The sequence below is a fragment of the Leptinotarsa decemlineata genome, unplaced genomic scaffold (assembly GCF_025532065.1).
Source record: "Leptinotarsa decemlineata unplaced genomic scaffold, Ldec_3_MD MMD2_tig00026328_RagTag_RagTag, whole genome shotgun sequence".
Classification (NCBI taxonomy): Eukaryota; Metazoa; Arthropoda; class Insecta; order Coleoptera; family Chrysomelidae; genus Leptinotarsa; species Leptinotarsa decemlineata.
This window is the reverse complement of record NW_027412688.1, coordinates 27,821,032-27,839,513: the sequence shown is the minus strand read 5'-3', so window position 1 is coordinate 27,839,513 and position 18,482 is coordinate 27,821,032. Positions and strand designations below refer to the sequence as shown.

Genomic DNA, 18,482 nt, shown 5'->3' with positions numbered 1-18,482 from the left:
TTCCCAGACCAGTTTTGATGTCACCTTCGGGTTTGTCAGAGCCCCTAGTGCGCTCTTGCTGTCTGTAAAAATATTGATCCGCTCATTTCTTTGGGGTCTCAATTTAATAAGCCTTGCACACTGCAAGATAGCATACACTTCCGCCTGAAAGACGGATGTGTATAGTCCTAGCGGATAGCTGTAGTTTAAATTTCTATCCGCTCGGTATATTCCAGCTCCCGGTCCATGTTTGGTCTTCGATCCATCTGTATACCAGGTGTTTTTTCCAAACATGTTTTAGGGATAACTAATGGTCTTCCACTCTTCACGGCTTATGATTTTGGCCGTGAAGTTTGTGTTAAAGCTGTACTTCGGTGTCATGTGGTCTGTGCACATATTCAATATGTGCACCTCCACTTGTTTCGAAATTTCTGTTCGGTCCGATCTTTTGTAGTTCAGTGAGTTTTTCAGTCTGAATTGGCACATCCTGGCCTCCCCCATTATCGCAAAGTGTAAAGGATGTAGATTCAGGAGTGTCTCCAATGCAGCTGTTGGGGTAGTTCTCATTTCTCCCGTCATTCCCAAACATGCAAGTCTTTGCACCTTGTCTAGTTTGTTGATGGCGGTCGCCTGCTTCATCTTTGGCCACCAGACCAGAGATGCGTATGTTATCATGGGTTCAACTATCATCTTGTATAGCCAATATACCATGTCTGGTTTTAGCCTCCATGTTTTCCATAGGTGCGTCTGGCGAGCATCAGTGCTACCTCCCCTTTCCTCTTTATCCTGTTCAAGTGTTGGTTTCAGGTCAGTTTGGAATCTAGGATTACTCCCAGATATTTAACCTCCCCCGACACTTGTATTTCTTCACCTCGAAGTCTTAGAGGTTCGGAACCCTCCGTTTTAGTCCTCTTGGTGAATACTACTATGGTCGATTTGGATGGGCTTATGTTAAGCCCTTCTTCTTCGGCCCATCTTGTTATAATATTCAGGGCCTGCTGCATGCATCCCTTCACTACAATATTGTATTTATCCTGGACTAAGATGACTAAGTCGTCTGCATAGCCCAGTGCTTTATACCCATTGTAGTCCAAAAGACATAATAGCTCGTCGATTACAAGGTTCCATAACAGAGGCGATAGAACCCCCCTTGAGGACAGCCCCTTGCTACCCGTGCCACGACTGTTTCCCCCATAATGGTTGTATATACCAATCTTCCCCTAAGCATGCAGTCTATCCACCAAAAGCTTGTCTTGTCGATCTCTCTTCTCCTCGACGCCTGGATGATTGATTCTAATGACGTATTATCAAATGCGCTCTCAATGTCCAAGAAAGCAGCTAAAAGTACTTCCTTGTTATACGTCCCTGATATGCCTGTCAAGTAGTTTTTCTAGCGTTATCAACGCAAATGACATGAGACTAATTGGTCTCAAGGCCTTCGCCGAGTCCTGTACGATGTGTCCTAGTGCTAAACTTGCCCTGAGAATTATACACAATTTTTCGAAAAGTACTTCCGGTCCCTTTTGAAGCGTTACTGGGTATATGCCATCAGTTCCCGGCGACTTATAGGGTTGAAATGAGTTTACAGCCCATTTAATTTTCTCCAAATCTATCGCCTTCTTTGTCATTTGCCAGTCCTCCCTGGATGCCCTTTTTAGGGGTCTCCAGTTCTGAATTCGCCCAGGACTCCGGTGTTAGATTTGTAATTTCTGACCCGGGAAAGCGTACCCGGAAAAGCTCTCTAATAGTCTCTTCTCCGGTTTTTGTATACTCCCCCGTATTTGTTTTCAGATTATTTATTGAGACCTGAGGTTCCTTCGAGAGTATTTTGTAGAGCCTGGCACATGCTTGGGTGTGTTCGACCTCATCACATTGCCTTCTCCACTTATCTCTCTTGGATTTTCTCAGGACTTTGTTATTGAATGGTTAATAATCAATCCTTTTTCTTCATGTATCCGCCTCCGTTAACCTTCGTTTTCCCGGCCACCCTCCGCACTTCCAACTTCACCTCTCTCTGTTATAATACTGTTCCAGAGTTAAAATTTGAATCAACATGAGTCTGAAAACGTATCGAGGAGATATACAAATGTACCAAGAAAATACACATTTCGAATTGAATTCGAAACATCTCTTCCAACGTCCTTATACAGAATGATGCGGCCGAAAAACAATTATTTCTCCACGTAGACATGATAGACATTGAACTATATCCGACAGATGTTTGTAAAGGCAACTTTCAGAGGAAATATATTTTATACCGACTGACTCGAAACGGGCAAGAACATGCAAGAAGTTCTACTTGAAGGAAACTTTAATGAGTTGGGACGTGCTAAAAAGCAAGGACACGTTGATAGGTATTTTCAGATGCGTACTTTTTCAACAAAAGCTACTACTAATAACCTTCTACTTTTGAATACAGCACCTCGTATATTATTCAATTTTTCTTCACAAAGTCACCTTTGGATCATGAATCGGTCACAATATTTCATTTTCGCGAAGTTTATTTCCAAAATTGCACTTTAGACCAGTGTAGAAACAAGAAAGAGGAAATTGATAGCAGCATAAAAATGGAAGAGAAAAAATAGTGTAAATATAATGAAAACAGCATAAACAAAAGTTGAAGATAGTAATGTTTTCTGAATTTTTTTTATTTCAATAGAAAGTCTAGTTTATCAAAAAAACCAATTGTCTACTCCTGAAATTCATCTCATTTCTTCATTAATATAGACATATTTTTTTGTTTGAAGTTGGTTAACAATGTTTCGTGGTGCATTTCATTAGTTCGGACTTCTATTGTCTAATATGATATAAATTGATTTGAAATACCTGAAAGAATCTATTATCTATTATTAAGCAAAAAAGAAAACTGAAAATACAATTAAATAAAATGAAAGCAACAATCAAAAATTGAACTAACGAAAATTAAAAATTATTAACATGAAATGGAAATTGAAAATTAAAAGATTGTTAGTATCCACAATCACAATCACAACTGGGGCTGGCGCCCCAGTTGGATTATTCAAAAATTCTCATTGCACATCTCCCTATTGCACATCTACAATATGAAACAAACCTACATACAAAATTTTAGCTCTAGAAAATATATCGATATGGAGAAACAGTGATGAAAAGGTAATATTCGTATGTAAACGCGCCCCTTTTATCCCCAAGGAGGAGCCCCAATTAGAGTATTTAAAAGTCCTTCTTTATTGCACATCTACAATATGAAACAAACCTACATACAAAATTTCAGCATCAGAAAAGTAATCGGTATGTAGAAACAGTAATGAAAAGGTTAACTTTATTTGTGAATGCCCCTTTTTCCCTCTCCGCTGGCGCCCCAGTTGTAATATTAAAAATTCTTCCTTATTGCACATCAACAACATGAAACGAACCTACATACACAATTTCAGCCTCAGAAAATATATCGGTATGGAGAAACAGTGATGAGAAGGTAACTTTATTTTAAGAACGCCCCTTTCTCCTCAGCCGCTGGCGCCCCAGTTGGAATATTTGAAAATTCTTCCTTATTGCACATCTACAGTATGAAAAAACCTACATATAAAATTTTAGCCTTAGGAAATGTATCGGTATGGAGAAACAGTAATGAAAAGGTAAACTTTATGAATGCGCCTTTTTCCCCCTCCGCTGGTCCCGCAGTTGGAATATTAAAAATTCTTCCTTATTGCACATCAACAACATGAAACGAAGCTATATACAAAATTTCAGCCTCATAAAATATATCGGTATGGAGAAACAGTGATGAAAAGGTAACTTTATTTTAAGAAAGCCTCTTTTTCCTCAGCCGCTGGTGCCCCAGTTGGAAAATTTGAATATTCTTCCTTATTGCACATCTATATTATGAAACAAACCTACGTACAAAATTTTAGCCCTACAAAATATATCTGTATGGAGAAACAGTGATGAAATGTAAATTTTCATATGTAAAGCGACCCTTTTATCCCCAAAGAGAAGCCCCAATCAGGATATTTAAAAATCATTTCTTATTGCACATATATCGGTATGGAGAAACAGTGATAAAAAGGAAACTGTATTTTATGAATGCCCCTTTTTTCCCCGCCGCTGGCGCCCCAGTTGGAATATTTAAAAATCCTTTCTTATTGCACATCAACAACATGAAACAAACCTACATACAAAATTTCAGCCTCCGAAAATCGGTACGTAGAAACAGTAATGAAATTGTAACTTTTATATGTAAATGTTCACCTTTTACCCCCACGGGAAGCACCTCAGTTGGAATATTTGAAAATCCTTTCCTTGTGTGCACCTAAGTCCTAAGAAGCACCTATATATACAATTTAAACTTTCTAGGACTCAGTAGTACGGAGAAACAGAGATGAATGAGTGAGTGTTAAGTGAGTGACTTTCACAGTTATAAGTCTAGATTAGTCACTATTCAGATTTACTTTAATATATGTTTTGTCGCTACACAGTCGCTGTTCGTAGCACCAATTATTGTTTGTTTGGTAAAATAATTTGTATCATGTGGTCTGTCATAATGTATGAACTTTCATGTATTTTGTTCAAAAACGAGGTTATGTACTTGTATCTATAAATAAATAATAATCACAAGAAATTGTATTCAAGACTTGTTTTGCTACATGGTAGCTTCCGGTGTACTAGTCCAACTGATGAAGCTAATGTGTTGCAAAACGCATGCTAAATAAATTTATTGTAGAAATTGTATAACTGTTATTATGAATAGTACTATATATGTAATCGAATAATGGGTCAGAGTATTCATGATACTCTTTTAAAATTTTCAGTTAATGAGATAACACTGTCATTTCAGCATTCGTCTACTTTTTTCCGGGTCTCAAGAATCGAATGATGATGTATGACAATTTCGAATACAAAGTAGAAAAGAGGAGCCGTTACAGAAAAATGTGGTGCTGCAGGATGAAGGAAAGTTCGAAGTGCAAGGCCAGACTTGTATCACACGGCAACAAAATTCTTTTGAAAAACCAGGCCCACAATCACTTACCAACGTTCAAGGGTAACAATTCATTTTCAGAGGTGGAACTAGTGACTGTCGTGGAACAATACAAACAACTGGTAATGGAAACTCTATAGAATGTATTGGAGTTCTTTCTGACTGCTTCAGCTGAAGAATGAATTGACAAAAATATGTTGTGTGGTGAAGCTGAATTTCATTGTGATATATGAATTGTATATAAACTGAATGAAACAGTTGTTATTGTTCACTTGTGTTTGAATTGATATTTGTAATTGAAATTGAACATATTGTTGAATTAATGAGTAAGGCCGTCTTTTCCTATTTTTTTATAAGTTTCTAGAAAATCTCTGACAAAAATATGTTGTAATAAATTGATGGATGTAGCCGTTACTACCTGGTAGGAAATCATAATGAGAATTGAAACTTTCTATGTTTTTTACCACTTTTATTTGTAACTACCGTTACTGCAGTTTCGTCATTCAAACATTAAACTAACAATGGTTGATTACATTAGCCCTTATATAGCACCCCGAATTTTTATTCGGTACTTTGATGAGCTGTCACGAATGATAGGAAGTGTTGTCAAGAACTATTAAACTATTCGCATTCCAATTTGGGATCAATGTGTTTTCAAACCATTCCACAAAAATATTAGCTTCCATGCTCTTATAATAGTCATTATTGCAGTCCCCAAGTTTTTTCCACATAATTTTAAAGAATCCGGAACCCACCCTTTACTTCCTTCGCAATGCACAATGATTAGTCGCGATCCTTTGTTTGCAGGCATGTTAGGCGTACACATTTTCGAATCATCAGTCCACCCTTTCGTAACTTTGTCGTGAGTGTCATACCAAGTTTCGTCCAAATAGAAAATTTGTCGTTGTTCGTGTCTACATTTAATTATTTGTTCTAAGTATTTGTTACGCAATTCCAATAGTCTTCTGCTTTCCATAACTACTTGACGTTTGTTTATTATTTTAAATCTAAATCCTAGTTTCTTCATCTAATTCTGAAGAGTTTTGTGTATTCAATTTCTTCCTTATGATTTCAGTTGTAAGAATCTCATTGCTTTTGTAACAGTCATATATTGTTTATTTTTAATGATTTTATTAGGTAATCATCTAAAGATTTTGGTAATCTCATATCACATCGCGTCTTGCGTTCATAAGATTTGTTTTTGACTATTTTACGTACAGTCGAGAAAGAAATTTCGGTCAAATCTGATGTTGCTTGTGATAGTTTGTTTCCCTCGAAACCAAACTTAAGATGTAGATTTTTATATACATACATTGAAACATACTCTCCGTGTTTCAATATTCAAATGCTTCTGAATCTTATTCACTGTTATCTTGTTTTCTCATTGTTCACCATCGCTATTGGAATCACTACACAGAAAAATGTCTGCGTTGATAACACACTCATTATTACTATTAGTACTTGTCCAAGGACGCCACATTTTAAACAGATAAAAATTCAAATAATAATTATAACTGCACCAATATCAGATTTCAACACTCAAATCACGATCAGTTCCTGAACTGAACATTGACAACACGAAGTGTATAAACATCCTCGTATTCTATTCGTCACCGTAACATGACTTCGAATTTAATTTTATGACTCTTCGGCCAATCATAAAACTCGGTTAGTAAAAATTATCCAATACAAACCGCCAATTCTTCAGTCCACGTGGACTAGATTGCAGCGGCATGATTTCTTTGTATTGGTTTTTTTGGCCTTTGAGCTTGCCGATACCTTAACTATTCACAATACCGGTTACTTCGACTATACTTGGCTTGATTGAGTACCTGAATTTTGTTCACTAGTTACAATACGGATATGCTAATTTGAAAACCGGTGAGTAAACTAAATCGATTTGATCATTCAACAGGTTGCACCCACAATGTTTATGCTTGTGAATTTCCAAGGATTCTAAATAATTGAGTTTGTAACCCTTCCTTGCATACCGTTTTGGGAAATTTCGACCACATTGTCCCGCATAAACACTATTACACTGCGGACACTTGAACTTATGAACTCCAGATTTCTCCAACTTGTTCACCTTATCTTTGGCATTGAAAAGGAAATCAGACATGTAGTCTGAATGCCACTTCCGCATTACGTGTTCCATGTGGAAGGCAAGAATTTGACAATCAGTATGTATACCAAAAGATCAGAAATAAAAGTGTAAGTTATTGACTGATTTTCAATCTTAACAATAATTGTATCGAATTGTCTTATATGCGAACTTTAATGTTACTTACTGAACATATTTTAGTTCGAGTTATTCTCTACCAGGAGAAGAAAGAGTCAATACCTGTTTGTGATTACTTCTGTGTAACAGACTGATCTTAAATAGCGTTGACAACCGTCGAACTCAGACGAGTAATAACATCAGTGTGAGGAAGTGTTTTTTTAAAGGCCAGATTATTTGAAATGCTGGAATACACGTAAAACTAATTTATATATTTTTTGAGATTATTCATAGATTTGTTCGATTGATGACATATTTATTTTGTAGAAATTCATGTTGAATTGAGATTAAAGAAAATACTTTTGTCTAGTTTCTACTGTGTTTATTTATTCGTTACGACCGGTTTCGGCTTATAAGGCCATTTTCAAGTAACTACCACAAATTGTCAAGTTGCGTCTTGAATAGTGTGGTATCTGCTCTAGGTACATGACCTAACACGTTACCAATATTGGTAACTATTTAAGACGCAACTTGACAATTTGTGGTAGTTACTTGAAAATGGCCTTATAAGCCGAAACCGGTCGTAACGAAAAAATAAACACAGTAAAAACTAGACAAAAGTATTTTCTTTATTCTATATTCATAAATTCCAAAACATTGAATGGGGAATTTGGGTTGGTGCCATTGTCTCCTCCTCTGAAATATTTCGTCCCAAATAGCATCTCGATTGACTTTGTTTATATATACACAGCTAGTTAACTTCCTACAAAATAACTCAGCGGGTCAAGTTGAATCTGGTATGCCAATTCGTTGATGTTCAACCTTAATTCTACAGGCTGATCTGAAATCTGTAATGATAAATTTATATCGATATTTATCTGCTTTTAGAGATGTCATACCCTATATTTTTTGGTGAATATATGGAAATTAATTGCGGTATTATCGTCTCTTGGAATCCAGGGTAGGGTCTTTCTTTTTGAATTTCATAACGGGCACATTCTACATTTCGTAGTGTTTCTTTTCGTATTCGTCATTGAGTTGTCTTTGGCACATCTTTGAAACTTACAACGAACGTTCGCATAACAATTCGACCTCTTTGTAACTACAGAAACAAAAGTGTCAATTTAAAAAAAATATATGTCAATTTTTTATTCGAAAAGGTTCATTTTTCTCTAGCGGACAGCAGCAAGTCCCCGTAATTTTTTTCAATATATTGGGGTTGGAGTGATACATTATTTGGAAGGAAGTTGACTTTGAAATTGGCATGTAAAAAAAACAACATTTACTTTAATGTTTCTTATTGAGGAAAATTGACAACAAAAACCACCAATTTGAGTAAAAATATCGAACAATGACCTGCACCAATTGTTTTATAATGATTCAGCCGATTTTCTAAACCTTCCATCAGATTCTAAAAACATACGTATGCTTTCACGGGTAGAGTCACGATTGGAGAGAGCAAAATCCGAGCTTGGTACGTCGTAGTCGAATATAACTCGTATCTGTTCTAAAAAAAAAATTGTTTTTTCGTTAATCAGCTGTCGCCCCCATACGAACGACAACTCTCAGAAGTTGAGAAACTTGTGCGAGCTAAGGACTGACGAGGTCTTACCTTTTAACGTGTGATTCCTAACACGGTATGACCAAACGTTTCGTCTGCTCCCACGACAGACATCATCAGTAGTATATGAGATATAATTCTAATTACTGGAGTGACGTCAATCCCTAGTCAAGGATACATGTGAAGGGTCCCAACCCCATTTCGATCTTTGGAGGTGGTTGACAATGTTTCGTGTGGCATTCCATTAGTTCGGACTACCATTGTCTAATATGATATAAATTGATTTGAAATCCTTGAAAGAATCTGTAAAAAATTAAACAGATTAGCTGAAAAATAACAATTATATTAAGCAAAAAAAACTGAAATCACAATGAAAAACAATACAAGCATCAACAAAAAAATCCAAAAATGGAAATATTAACACAAATATTACTTTTTGAACGAACGATTGCTGATCACTAACAACTTTAGTAATGTACTGCTAAAGGAATGTAAAGACAACAAGTACGAATTATTGTAGGAAAATTGGTGGAAGCCATTATTCGGCAAATTTATATCAAAACTGGACCCTTTCAGAACAAAAATTTTCGTGTAACGAGGGTCAAGTTTCGTTGGAACACCGTGTATTGGCATATTTTTCTTTTAGTGATAATTGATTCTGTTGTTTCCTCTAGAACTCCAGTTTGCGATTTAATAGGCCATGGTGAAGTAAACAGCATTTAGATACTTTTTTTTCAGTTGATTCAGGCTTAATTTCAAATACTTGTCATTCATTATATTTTTTTCCTATAATATATTTTCCAAAACTACTACTCTTCAGCGCAAATGTACTATAACATAGACGGCATTGTTTTCTGAATATCGTGGTGAATAGTAAACTTCAAAGGCTCCGTTAACTCATTAATAGGTAAAAATTTCTTGAACAGGTGATCGAAACTGCAAAAAGTGATAAAAAAATCATCTTGAATATCTTCAAATTGCAATCTGTTTACTCTTTCGATACTCCAAACGGACCCAAAGTTCTGAAAAAGTTAAGATAAGTTGTCTTGAAGTGAAAGCCACGGAGAAAAATGGAGGACTGTATGAGAAAAGTCTGCAGAGAAAGATAGAAAACGAATCTTGTTCACTGGTCGATGTTGAATCTTGACTTTGCAACGGACCCATTTAGGAACCTAATTTATCATTGATATTCGTGAACTGAGTCTTTTGTGGATTACATAGATGCTGAGTAAATTTATTCAGCGGTGGATTCACTCATTAGTCCATTTGAAACATTTTCGATTACTATTGTTTCGAATGTGCACTAAACATTGCCGAAACGTATCTGGTTTGATTTTTCTCAGGAAGAAAATTTGTTCCTTTGAGCCAGTTTTAATTCATGATTACTGATTTTTTCATGAAGTTTATGAACCGTTGAGGTGAATGTGCCGATCACGAATTTTTAAGATTTTACCTTTCCCCAATTTTAACAAAAGATACAACAATACTTCCACAAGCAGTTCGATGTTGTCAAATGTAATTCAGTTTTCAATTGATGATGTTTCACCGTCATTTCAGCTTTCATCCACTTCTATCCCGGTCTCAAGAATCGAATGTTGATGTTTGACAACTTTGAATACAAACTGGAAAAGAAGACTCGTTGCAAAAACATGTGGTGCTGTAAAATGAAGCAAAGATCAAATTGCAAAGCTAGACTCATTTCTGAAGGGAACAAAATTTTTCTGAAGAACCAAACACATAATCATCTACCGACTTTCAAGGGTGACTATTCATCTTCAGAGGTAGAACGAGTAACTATCGTGGATTCAAATAAAGAGCTGCGGAAACAAGAAACTATTGATCGGAGCTATATGGAATTTTTTACAGTATCTTTGGATTGCTAAAATGCAGGAGTAAAAGATGGCTGATTCTGAAATAACAAAGATTATCAACTGCGATGATACCTATTTTTAGTATCTTTTGTTTTTCTAGTGCTAACAATATTAAAAATTGTAAATTGAATGAATAGTATAGTATTGATCAATTTATTTAGTTTTTAATTTGAACTAATTACACATCTGGGGCACGCTAAAACCAGCATGACATTAACGTTAGGTATTAAATTTTTCAAAAATCATAGTTTCGGTCTAAATAGTGCTAGAATGTCAAAATTATCAGGATATGAGATCAATAAAGGACTAATTAAATATACCAAGAATCAAATGCACATATAGCTATTGTATTTTGAAATTATTCAATATAAAAATCAGATTTCGCCACTCACTGATGATCATAATAATACTCAGCATACTACCTGATGTAATAAAAAACTGAAATTTAATAGATCCAGTCCAGTAGATCACCTACAGACCGGTTTCGAGATATTACCTCTTTCCAATGCAGGAAAAAATATAAAAATCAGATTTCGCCACTCACTGATGATCATAATAATACTTAGCATACTACCTGATGTTATAAAAAACTGAAATTTGATAGATCCAGTCCAGTAGATCACCTACAGACCGGTTTCGAGATATTACCTCTTTTCAATGCAGGAAAATTCTGAGATGCATATTTCAAGATTCCATTTCGAAATATTTATTTTCTTATACGTATGTATCTCTACCCAATTCAGACTAATTTGATTTTCAAATAAAGAACAACATGAAAACACTGCTACAGGCAACTTACAAAAAAATGATATCACACCAAAGATATTTTTATTTAAAATATTGACAAATATAGTGCTTGAACTGGTGGCAAGAGAAAAGTAAAAACAAGAAGTCGCAAAAAGATTTTAGATACACAAAATAAATAAGAAAAAAACATGTTGGTAAACATGTTGGAAAAGTAGGAGTTGAAAAGTGGAGTCAATTGAACTGGCTGTGTTGAAAAAGGTCATTAGAGAATTTAATCTGTTGCCCAGTAGAAGAGGAAATACACCATATTCAAATGCATAGCAAATTACTTTTGTTTTGATTGTCTGACTCGATTCAGAGGTTCATATGGATTAACAACGAACGGCAGAATTTTCATTTGGTAAGTCTATGAAAACTTTCTCAACCGAAAACGAAAGTGAATGTACAAACTCTTCTGCATGATAAAATACTATGGAAAAATTCAATGATTTCGCTATGGGTGACTGCATTACCTGTTTTTTTATTTCTCGTCAGCGTGAAATGTTAAATGAATCTGCTCATATTTATGTGACAAAATAAGATTTTTGATAAGTTTTGGTGTGGCAAAACTGACCAGAAGGAAATTAGTGAATACTGTCTTTACTGGTTTGAACTAGCATCTAATATAAAACCATTTTGAAACTCAATGTTTCCAAACTATCTTGGGTGTTGAGGACAAGATAGATGAGTAGATATGTTTATTGTCGGAAGATCGTAGATAACATCTTGTTGACAAATATTTTGTTATCAATATCTAAAAGTATATATTATGTATTAATGGAAATATAACTAAATATTTTCAAATATAACTAAACAGAAAAACAGAAAGGCTGACTTTCGACCAGAAGAGGTCAGATGTCAATCTTGCTGAAGTGCCCATTAGTAAGTTGAGGACCGCTCGTAGAGCGGGGGTGGATAGGAGTGGAGTATTAGGATTTCCTCGCAAATTAGTTGTGGAGCAAAGTTTTTCCTTCAGGGCACTCAACCCGGGAGGGGGCATGGGGAGATATAACTAAATATATTGTCATTAGAGGAATAAAAAATGAGCTATCATCCAGCCAAAAACCAAAGTTGACGCATGTATCCAACACTAGTACTGCCCATCTCCTGAAGACACCCATTTGGTTGATGAAACGCACTTCTAGAAGAGTGAACGTTTATTTTGGCGACGAATTTCAACCGTTGCATCAATGACAATACCATGAGATCTATGGCAGAATGAAACAGCACTTTCTGGAATAGAATGGGAGTCAACGCATTTGGGCTCTGGTACCTTTCAGTGAGAGATATAGAAGGAGACAGAAAGCAAATTTTCATTCTGCGGTCGATGTTGAGAATTTTATTCCGCTTTCACGTCCATCCAATTTATAAAAGTCGCAAAATCTTTTTCGTTACACTATTCATTACTCAAGAATGGATGTACCGATTTTTATGATTTTTTTTTTGATTTATTGGATTTGTTTCCGCCCGGAATAGTAGAATAAATATTTGAACTTTGGAAAAATTAAGAAAATACTGAAGATTAGGCAAAATTGACAATGTTCGCTTTATGAGGTTATGATATTTGTCACAGTGCGTTCAAAGACAATTAGGGTTATGAAACTTGTGATTGGTCGAGCATTGATTATTGTTATGTTGTAATAGAAGCAAATTCATCAATATCTATCAGTGTTATTAACAATGCGCCGAGCGGGGAGATCGAATCTTCCACAACGAACCGTAATGCAACCAGACTGTGGAATATTGAGAAACAATGAAACACAATTAAACACAATAATGAGTTATGACGGGAAATTAAGATGTTGCACTTGTTTCGTAATTTTCAAGGATTTCAAGAATTTTGTTTTGTTGTTGAGGAATGCTGACGGTTCAAGAAGTAGTAATTGTCTCTACAGAAAAAAGTTATTCCAAATGTGATAACTTCGTTTGATTTTCTACCAACCCACGCTTAAAGTTCGTGATGGCATATTCAAGAAATGATTCGGAAGGCACAAATGAAACATTGTTATATACTTCCACCCATTGCCGACTTTAAAAACTGATTTAAAAGTGAACTATACTGTTGAGTATAACAAGGATGCAGTAATATTTTTTACAACAAATTTTCCGCCAGACTCTGTATTATCATAATCTTAGCAACTTCATAAGATAATTCCATATTGTGGAATGTAATCTGAAACCATAAAAATTCAATAATTGATATCTTTCCATGCAAAGTTACTCCTTCAGATTGAGGATAATGTATTATTGTATGCAATAGAGTGGTCTGAGACAGGTAGTTATGGAGAATATTTTCACGTTTTTACTAGTGGAATCTCTATAAAATTTTGAACTTGTTTTCTTAACCGCCACTCTATTTATTTCAGGTTTGGTTTATTTCGACAGAGGGCAAAAATATCCCATGATGATCCTGGATTTCAATTCTTTCCAAATTGAAAAACGACTACCCAACAAAACGATTTGGTGCTGCACGTACAAGTTAAAAATGAAATGCAAAGCGAGGTGTATCACTTACAGCAATATAGTGGATGTTAAGCAGGATAAACACAACCACGAATTCAATTACAGAAAGAGCCCCAAAGGTTTGATCAGCCAAAAGTTGAATATTATAAAATCAAGAAAATGTAGTAAAATATGAGGTCCTGTGATTAAAAAGTTGATTTTCTATCTAGAAAAAAAACAGGTTTGTACTGTTTACTTTTGTACCACCGGAACCGTAGATTTTACGAATGTTTTATTATCATCTCTGAATCCTTTGGAAATAGTAAGCGAGATTGGCGTTCATTCCTTTTTCACAAGCAGATAGATGCTTATAAGCTTAATGAAGGTGTACAACATTACACTAACTATATGTAGCTATTGATTCCGGATGAAACGATTATCGTTGCTGAAGGGGACTATAGAGGATGGAGTATTGATGTTACATCTTCGAACTCCATGAATTCTACCCAGTTCTCTGTTCAAATTTTGTCTAACGAAATATCTAGTAGAATATCTCTTTCCTTCTTTTGAACCTCAAGGTTACTCTGGCTAACTTTATTGGTGCAATGATTACTCACGATGCAGTGTACACAGTTGTACATGTCGCGTGTCCCATATGTTGTTGTTTCGGGCAAAGAGTCTAATCGGCAAATACTTTTTATTTTTTCTAAAATATTCATCTGATAGAAACACTTTTCTCAAACACATTAGTTTATTGCAAGATGGAGGTTCCAGTTTTTCCTATCGGATTTCTGAATCGAATATTGAATTCTATAAAATATCATAGATCTTAGAATGCATTTTAAGATCATACCTATTTAACTGTATATTATAGAGGTTAGGCATGCGTGATATGCAATGTGAATTAGATAATCATCTTGTGTTTACTCATAATTTATTTTCAAATGAACTAGTTATATCTTCTAAAACAGATGAATATTGTTAACACAATTTTTTCTTCAACAGAATGTTATGCATTTGTGGATACACTTTTTTAGATATTGATCGAAAATGAGAATTCAACTGAAAATAACATTTTTACTAGGGAAAATAATTATTTTAAACAGACAGTTCTGTCTAAAATAACTTTGTAGCGCTTGGTTTCTCCGTTATTACATTTATAACATTATGAGGATGTATATTCATGAGTGCCACATCAATTACAAGGCGAAATCACATATTCGGCAAGCTCACGCTCAAGCTTTCAACTAATGATATTTTTTGATAGGTGAGTTGAGTTTTTCCCAAGCCAAAATTTACTCAAATCATTCTAATACATTTTTATTATTTTATGTAGCCTTTCTAATATTATTTCATCAGACTTTATTTTCAAAAATTTTCCTATTTGAACATGTTTTTATAACGTCATGCTTATTGATGATTTTACCTCTCAGCATGGAATAATGCAGTCATAGGGATTAAAATTTCTAAATTATCAAATTATGGCAACTTATAAATTTCTGGGTGGCCATATTTATTTTTAGTTTCCAAATTTATCTTTTGGTAGAAGTTTTTTTCATTTCAAAATTGTGATTTCTGAGGATGAGTCGAAAGGAGAGTTAATCAGAGTTTGAAATAGGAAACTCAAAAATTCAAAAAACAAAATCTCTTGAGAAAGGTTCGTTTTTCTGAACTTGTCCGTTACTGAAAATACGGAAGAAAGTTTGAAGAATTGTAAAATATCAGTGACTTGGTATGAACTTACTTGAATTATATTTCAGGTTTGATATATTTCAGTCGAGGAGCGAAACATCCTATGATGATATTAGATTCAAATTCATTCAAAATTGAGAGACGACTAACTAACAAAACGATTTGGTGCTGCACGTACAAAGTAAAAATGAAATGTAAAGCCAGGTGTATCACTTACAGCAATACAGTGGAAGTTAAACAGGATAATCATACGCACGAATTCAATTTCAGAAGGAGCTGTCAGGGCTTGATTTGCCAAAAGTTGAATATCATAAGGCCAAAAAAATGCTCTACAGCATAAGGGGATGGTTGAAGTGATTATTTGTATTCTTAAATTATCGTTAATATTATGAAATAAATATAAATTTTGTTTCAAATGATTTAAAGTTTATTAATTGTTCTTCTGACAAAGAGAAATGCATCTCTAGACACAATATTAAGCCGATGTGCTAGCTTTGAAAATACAAATCAAACATAAGTGGAATCACCTATTGGTGTGATACCCAAGTCAACTTGCCAAGTTTTTATGTCAGTGTTGGTGGTTTGACCAATCAACCGATAACTGCGGTAGCAGAAATTTGGGAAGCTAACCTGAAATGCCATCGGTGTCACACCAATAAGTGGTTCCACTTATGTTTCACTTGCGTTTACGCAGCTATTTTTATCAAGTACTTTTCTGGTTTTTCACATTTTGTCTTCAATCGAGGACCGCCTGTCCGGTACTGACGATGCCCAATAGGCTGAAACAGCTGTCTACCGGTGGCTCTTAAATTGAAATCAATATGGGAATGATCAGAAAGTATTCATCTATTTATCTCCTGATTTTCATGGAATTATTTTCCAGCAGCTTGACTGCATTAACCTTTGTCGATTTCATATCATTTCTAGAAACATATGGATTTGTTTTCCGATGGCATTTCAGGTTAGCTTCCCAAATTTCTGCTACCGCAGTTGTCGGTTGATTGGTCAAACCACCAACACTGACATAAAAACTTGGCAAGTTGACTTGGGTGTCACACCAATAGGTGGTTCCACTTATGTTTCACTTGCGTTTACGCAGCTATTTTTATCAAGTACTTTTCTGGTTTTTCCGCCTGCCCGGTACTGACGATGCCCAATAGGCTGAAACAGCTGTCTACCGGTGGCTCTTAAATTGAAATCAATATGGGAATATATATATATATATATATATATATATATATATATATATATATATATATATATATATATTATATATATTATATCGGTATATATATATATACCGATATAAGGCGGCTCTACCGGTGCTTTATCATACTGGCACTACTACTATACTGACAAGTGTTGCTTCAGTGAGAGTTGGGAGAGAAACCATAATCCAAACTTCATATTAAACTGATAATTACTTTGGTAACCGCCTGTAGCTCAGAACGCTGTTCATGCTATCATAATAAAATTAATATTTGCTAACGTTCAGAAATATTTTATTATCTCTACACCAGGTAATGATATCATATATGATATCTTGGGAAAGATTAAGTAACGATTGTCCATATATGACGAAACTGCAGTAACGATAGTTACAAATAAAAGTGGTAAAAACATTTCATTTCTCATTTTTCATGATGATATCCTATCACGGATTAACGGCTACATCCTTCAATTTATTGAAATACGTCGAAATAATTGTTAGACTGAGGAGTGCCGAATTTGTTTCAACTACTTATTTCCGATCCCCTGGCAGATACAAGGTAGTAAGGAAGTTACCGGTAAAATCTCAGTAAGTCAGTTGTTAATAATCAGAGGATAAAAAAAAAGATGAGGAAAATTCTTTCTCTCTATTTTTTTATATTTTCAACCGTATATAACACAGGTCTGCGATGAAAAAATTGTAGGATATTTAACTAATGATTTTAACAGTATTTTGTGTGCAGCCTCCGGTGTTTCATTTTCATGGTACTGATTTAGAGAAAGGAAATTTGTCCCACTTTTACACAAGAAGGTGACCTAGTTTTATGCAACAATGTACCCGGCGTCATGGAAATGTTCAACATAACGTATGAACCAGAGAAATGGAGTCTTTTCATCGATTCATCAAAAAGAAGTTTGAAAGCTGTACTTCTTCACAATGGGAACCAATATGCTTTTGTGCCTGTTGGACAATCAGTCCATTTGAAAGAATGCTACGAAAATCTTGAATTTGTTCTTAATAAGCTCAGCTAGTCTGATCATAAGTGGGCCATTTGTGGAGACTTGACAGTTATTTCAATATTACTAGGTCAACAGAGTGTTTACTCTAAGTCTCCATGTTTCCTATGTGAATGGGATAGCCGTGACAGGAAACAATACTATGTCAAGCAGGTGTGGCCAATAAGAAAGGGTCTTATTCCTGGAGTTAAAAATGTTGAAAAACAAAGTTTGGTGAATCCTAAAAAAACCTTACTTCCACCACTCCATATTAAATTGGGGCTAATGAAACAGTTTGTGAAAGCATTAGACAAAGAAGGAGATTGTTTCAAGTATCTTTCTGAAAAGTTTCCTGGTCTATCCGATGCTAAACTGAAGGAAGGAGTCTTCGATAAGAAGAAAACTTTTAAAAGATGAAAGCTTTGTCACTAAAATGGAAATGAAAGAAAAAAATGCCTGGAATTGATTTAAACTTGTTATAACAGGCTTTCTTGGAAACAAAAAAGACCCTAACTACAAAACTTTGGTTGCCGAATTGATACAAAATGTTGGGCTGCAACATGAGTGTCAAAGTGCATTTTCTTCACTCACATCTGGACTACTTTCCCGAAAATCTAGGGGCTGCAGGTGAGGAACAAGGAGAACGGTTCCATCATTACATAAAAGAAATGGAACGCAAATACCAAGGTCGGTGGAATGTTAACATGATGGCTACTGGATGTTAAAAAAGAAAAATTCACAAAAACACAGACGAAAAAGTACCAAAAGAAGCTT

The 18,482-nt window shown here is 35.0% G+C and overlaps 1 protein-coding gene across 43 annotated transcripts in view; it reads left to right on the top strand.

The window, feature by feature from the left end:
* LOC111504582 (uncharacterized) overlaps positions 1-18,482 on the top strand; it is a 377,607-nt gene that overhangs the window by 73,906 nt on the left and 285,219 nt on the right. Inside the window, exon 4 of one of the 43 annotated variants that reach the window (XM_023159187.2) lies at positions 15,572-15,922. The exons of 39 other annotated variants lie outside the window; for them this stretch is intronic. In XM_023159187.2, the coding sequence (XP_023014955.1) occupies positions 15,572-15,843 (272 nt within the window). In that variant the 3' untranslated portion in view covers positions 15,844-15,922. Of the gene's footprint in view, positions 1-4,792; positions 5,203-10,269; positions 10,919-13,735; positions 14,050-15,571; positions 15,923-18,482 lie in introns of those variants that run through there. 3 more of the 43 variants (XM_023159189.2, XM_023159176.2, XM_023159182.2) reach the window with 3 other exon arrangements.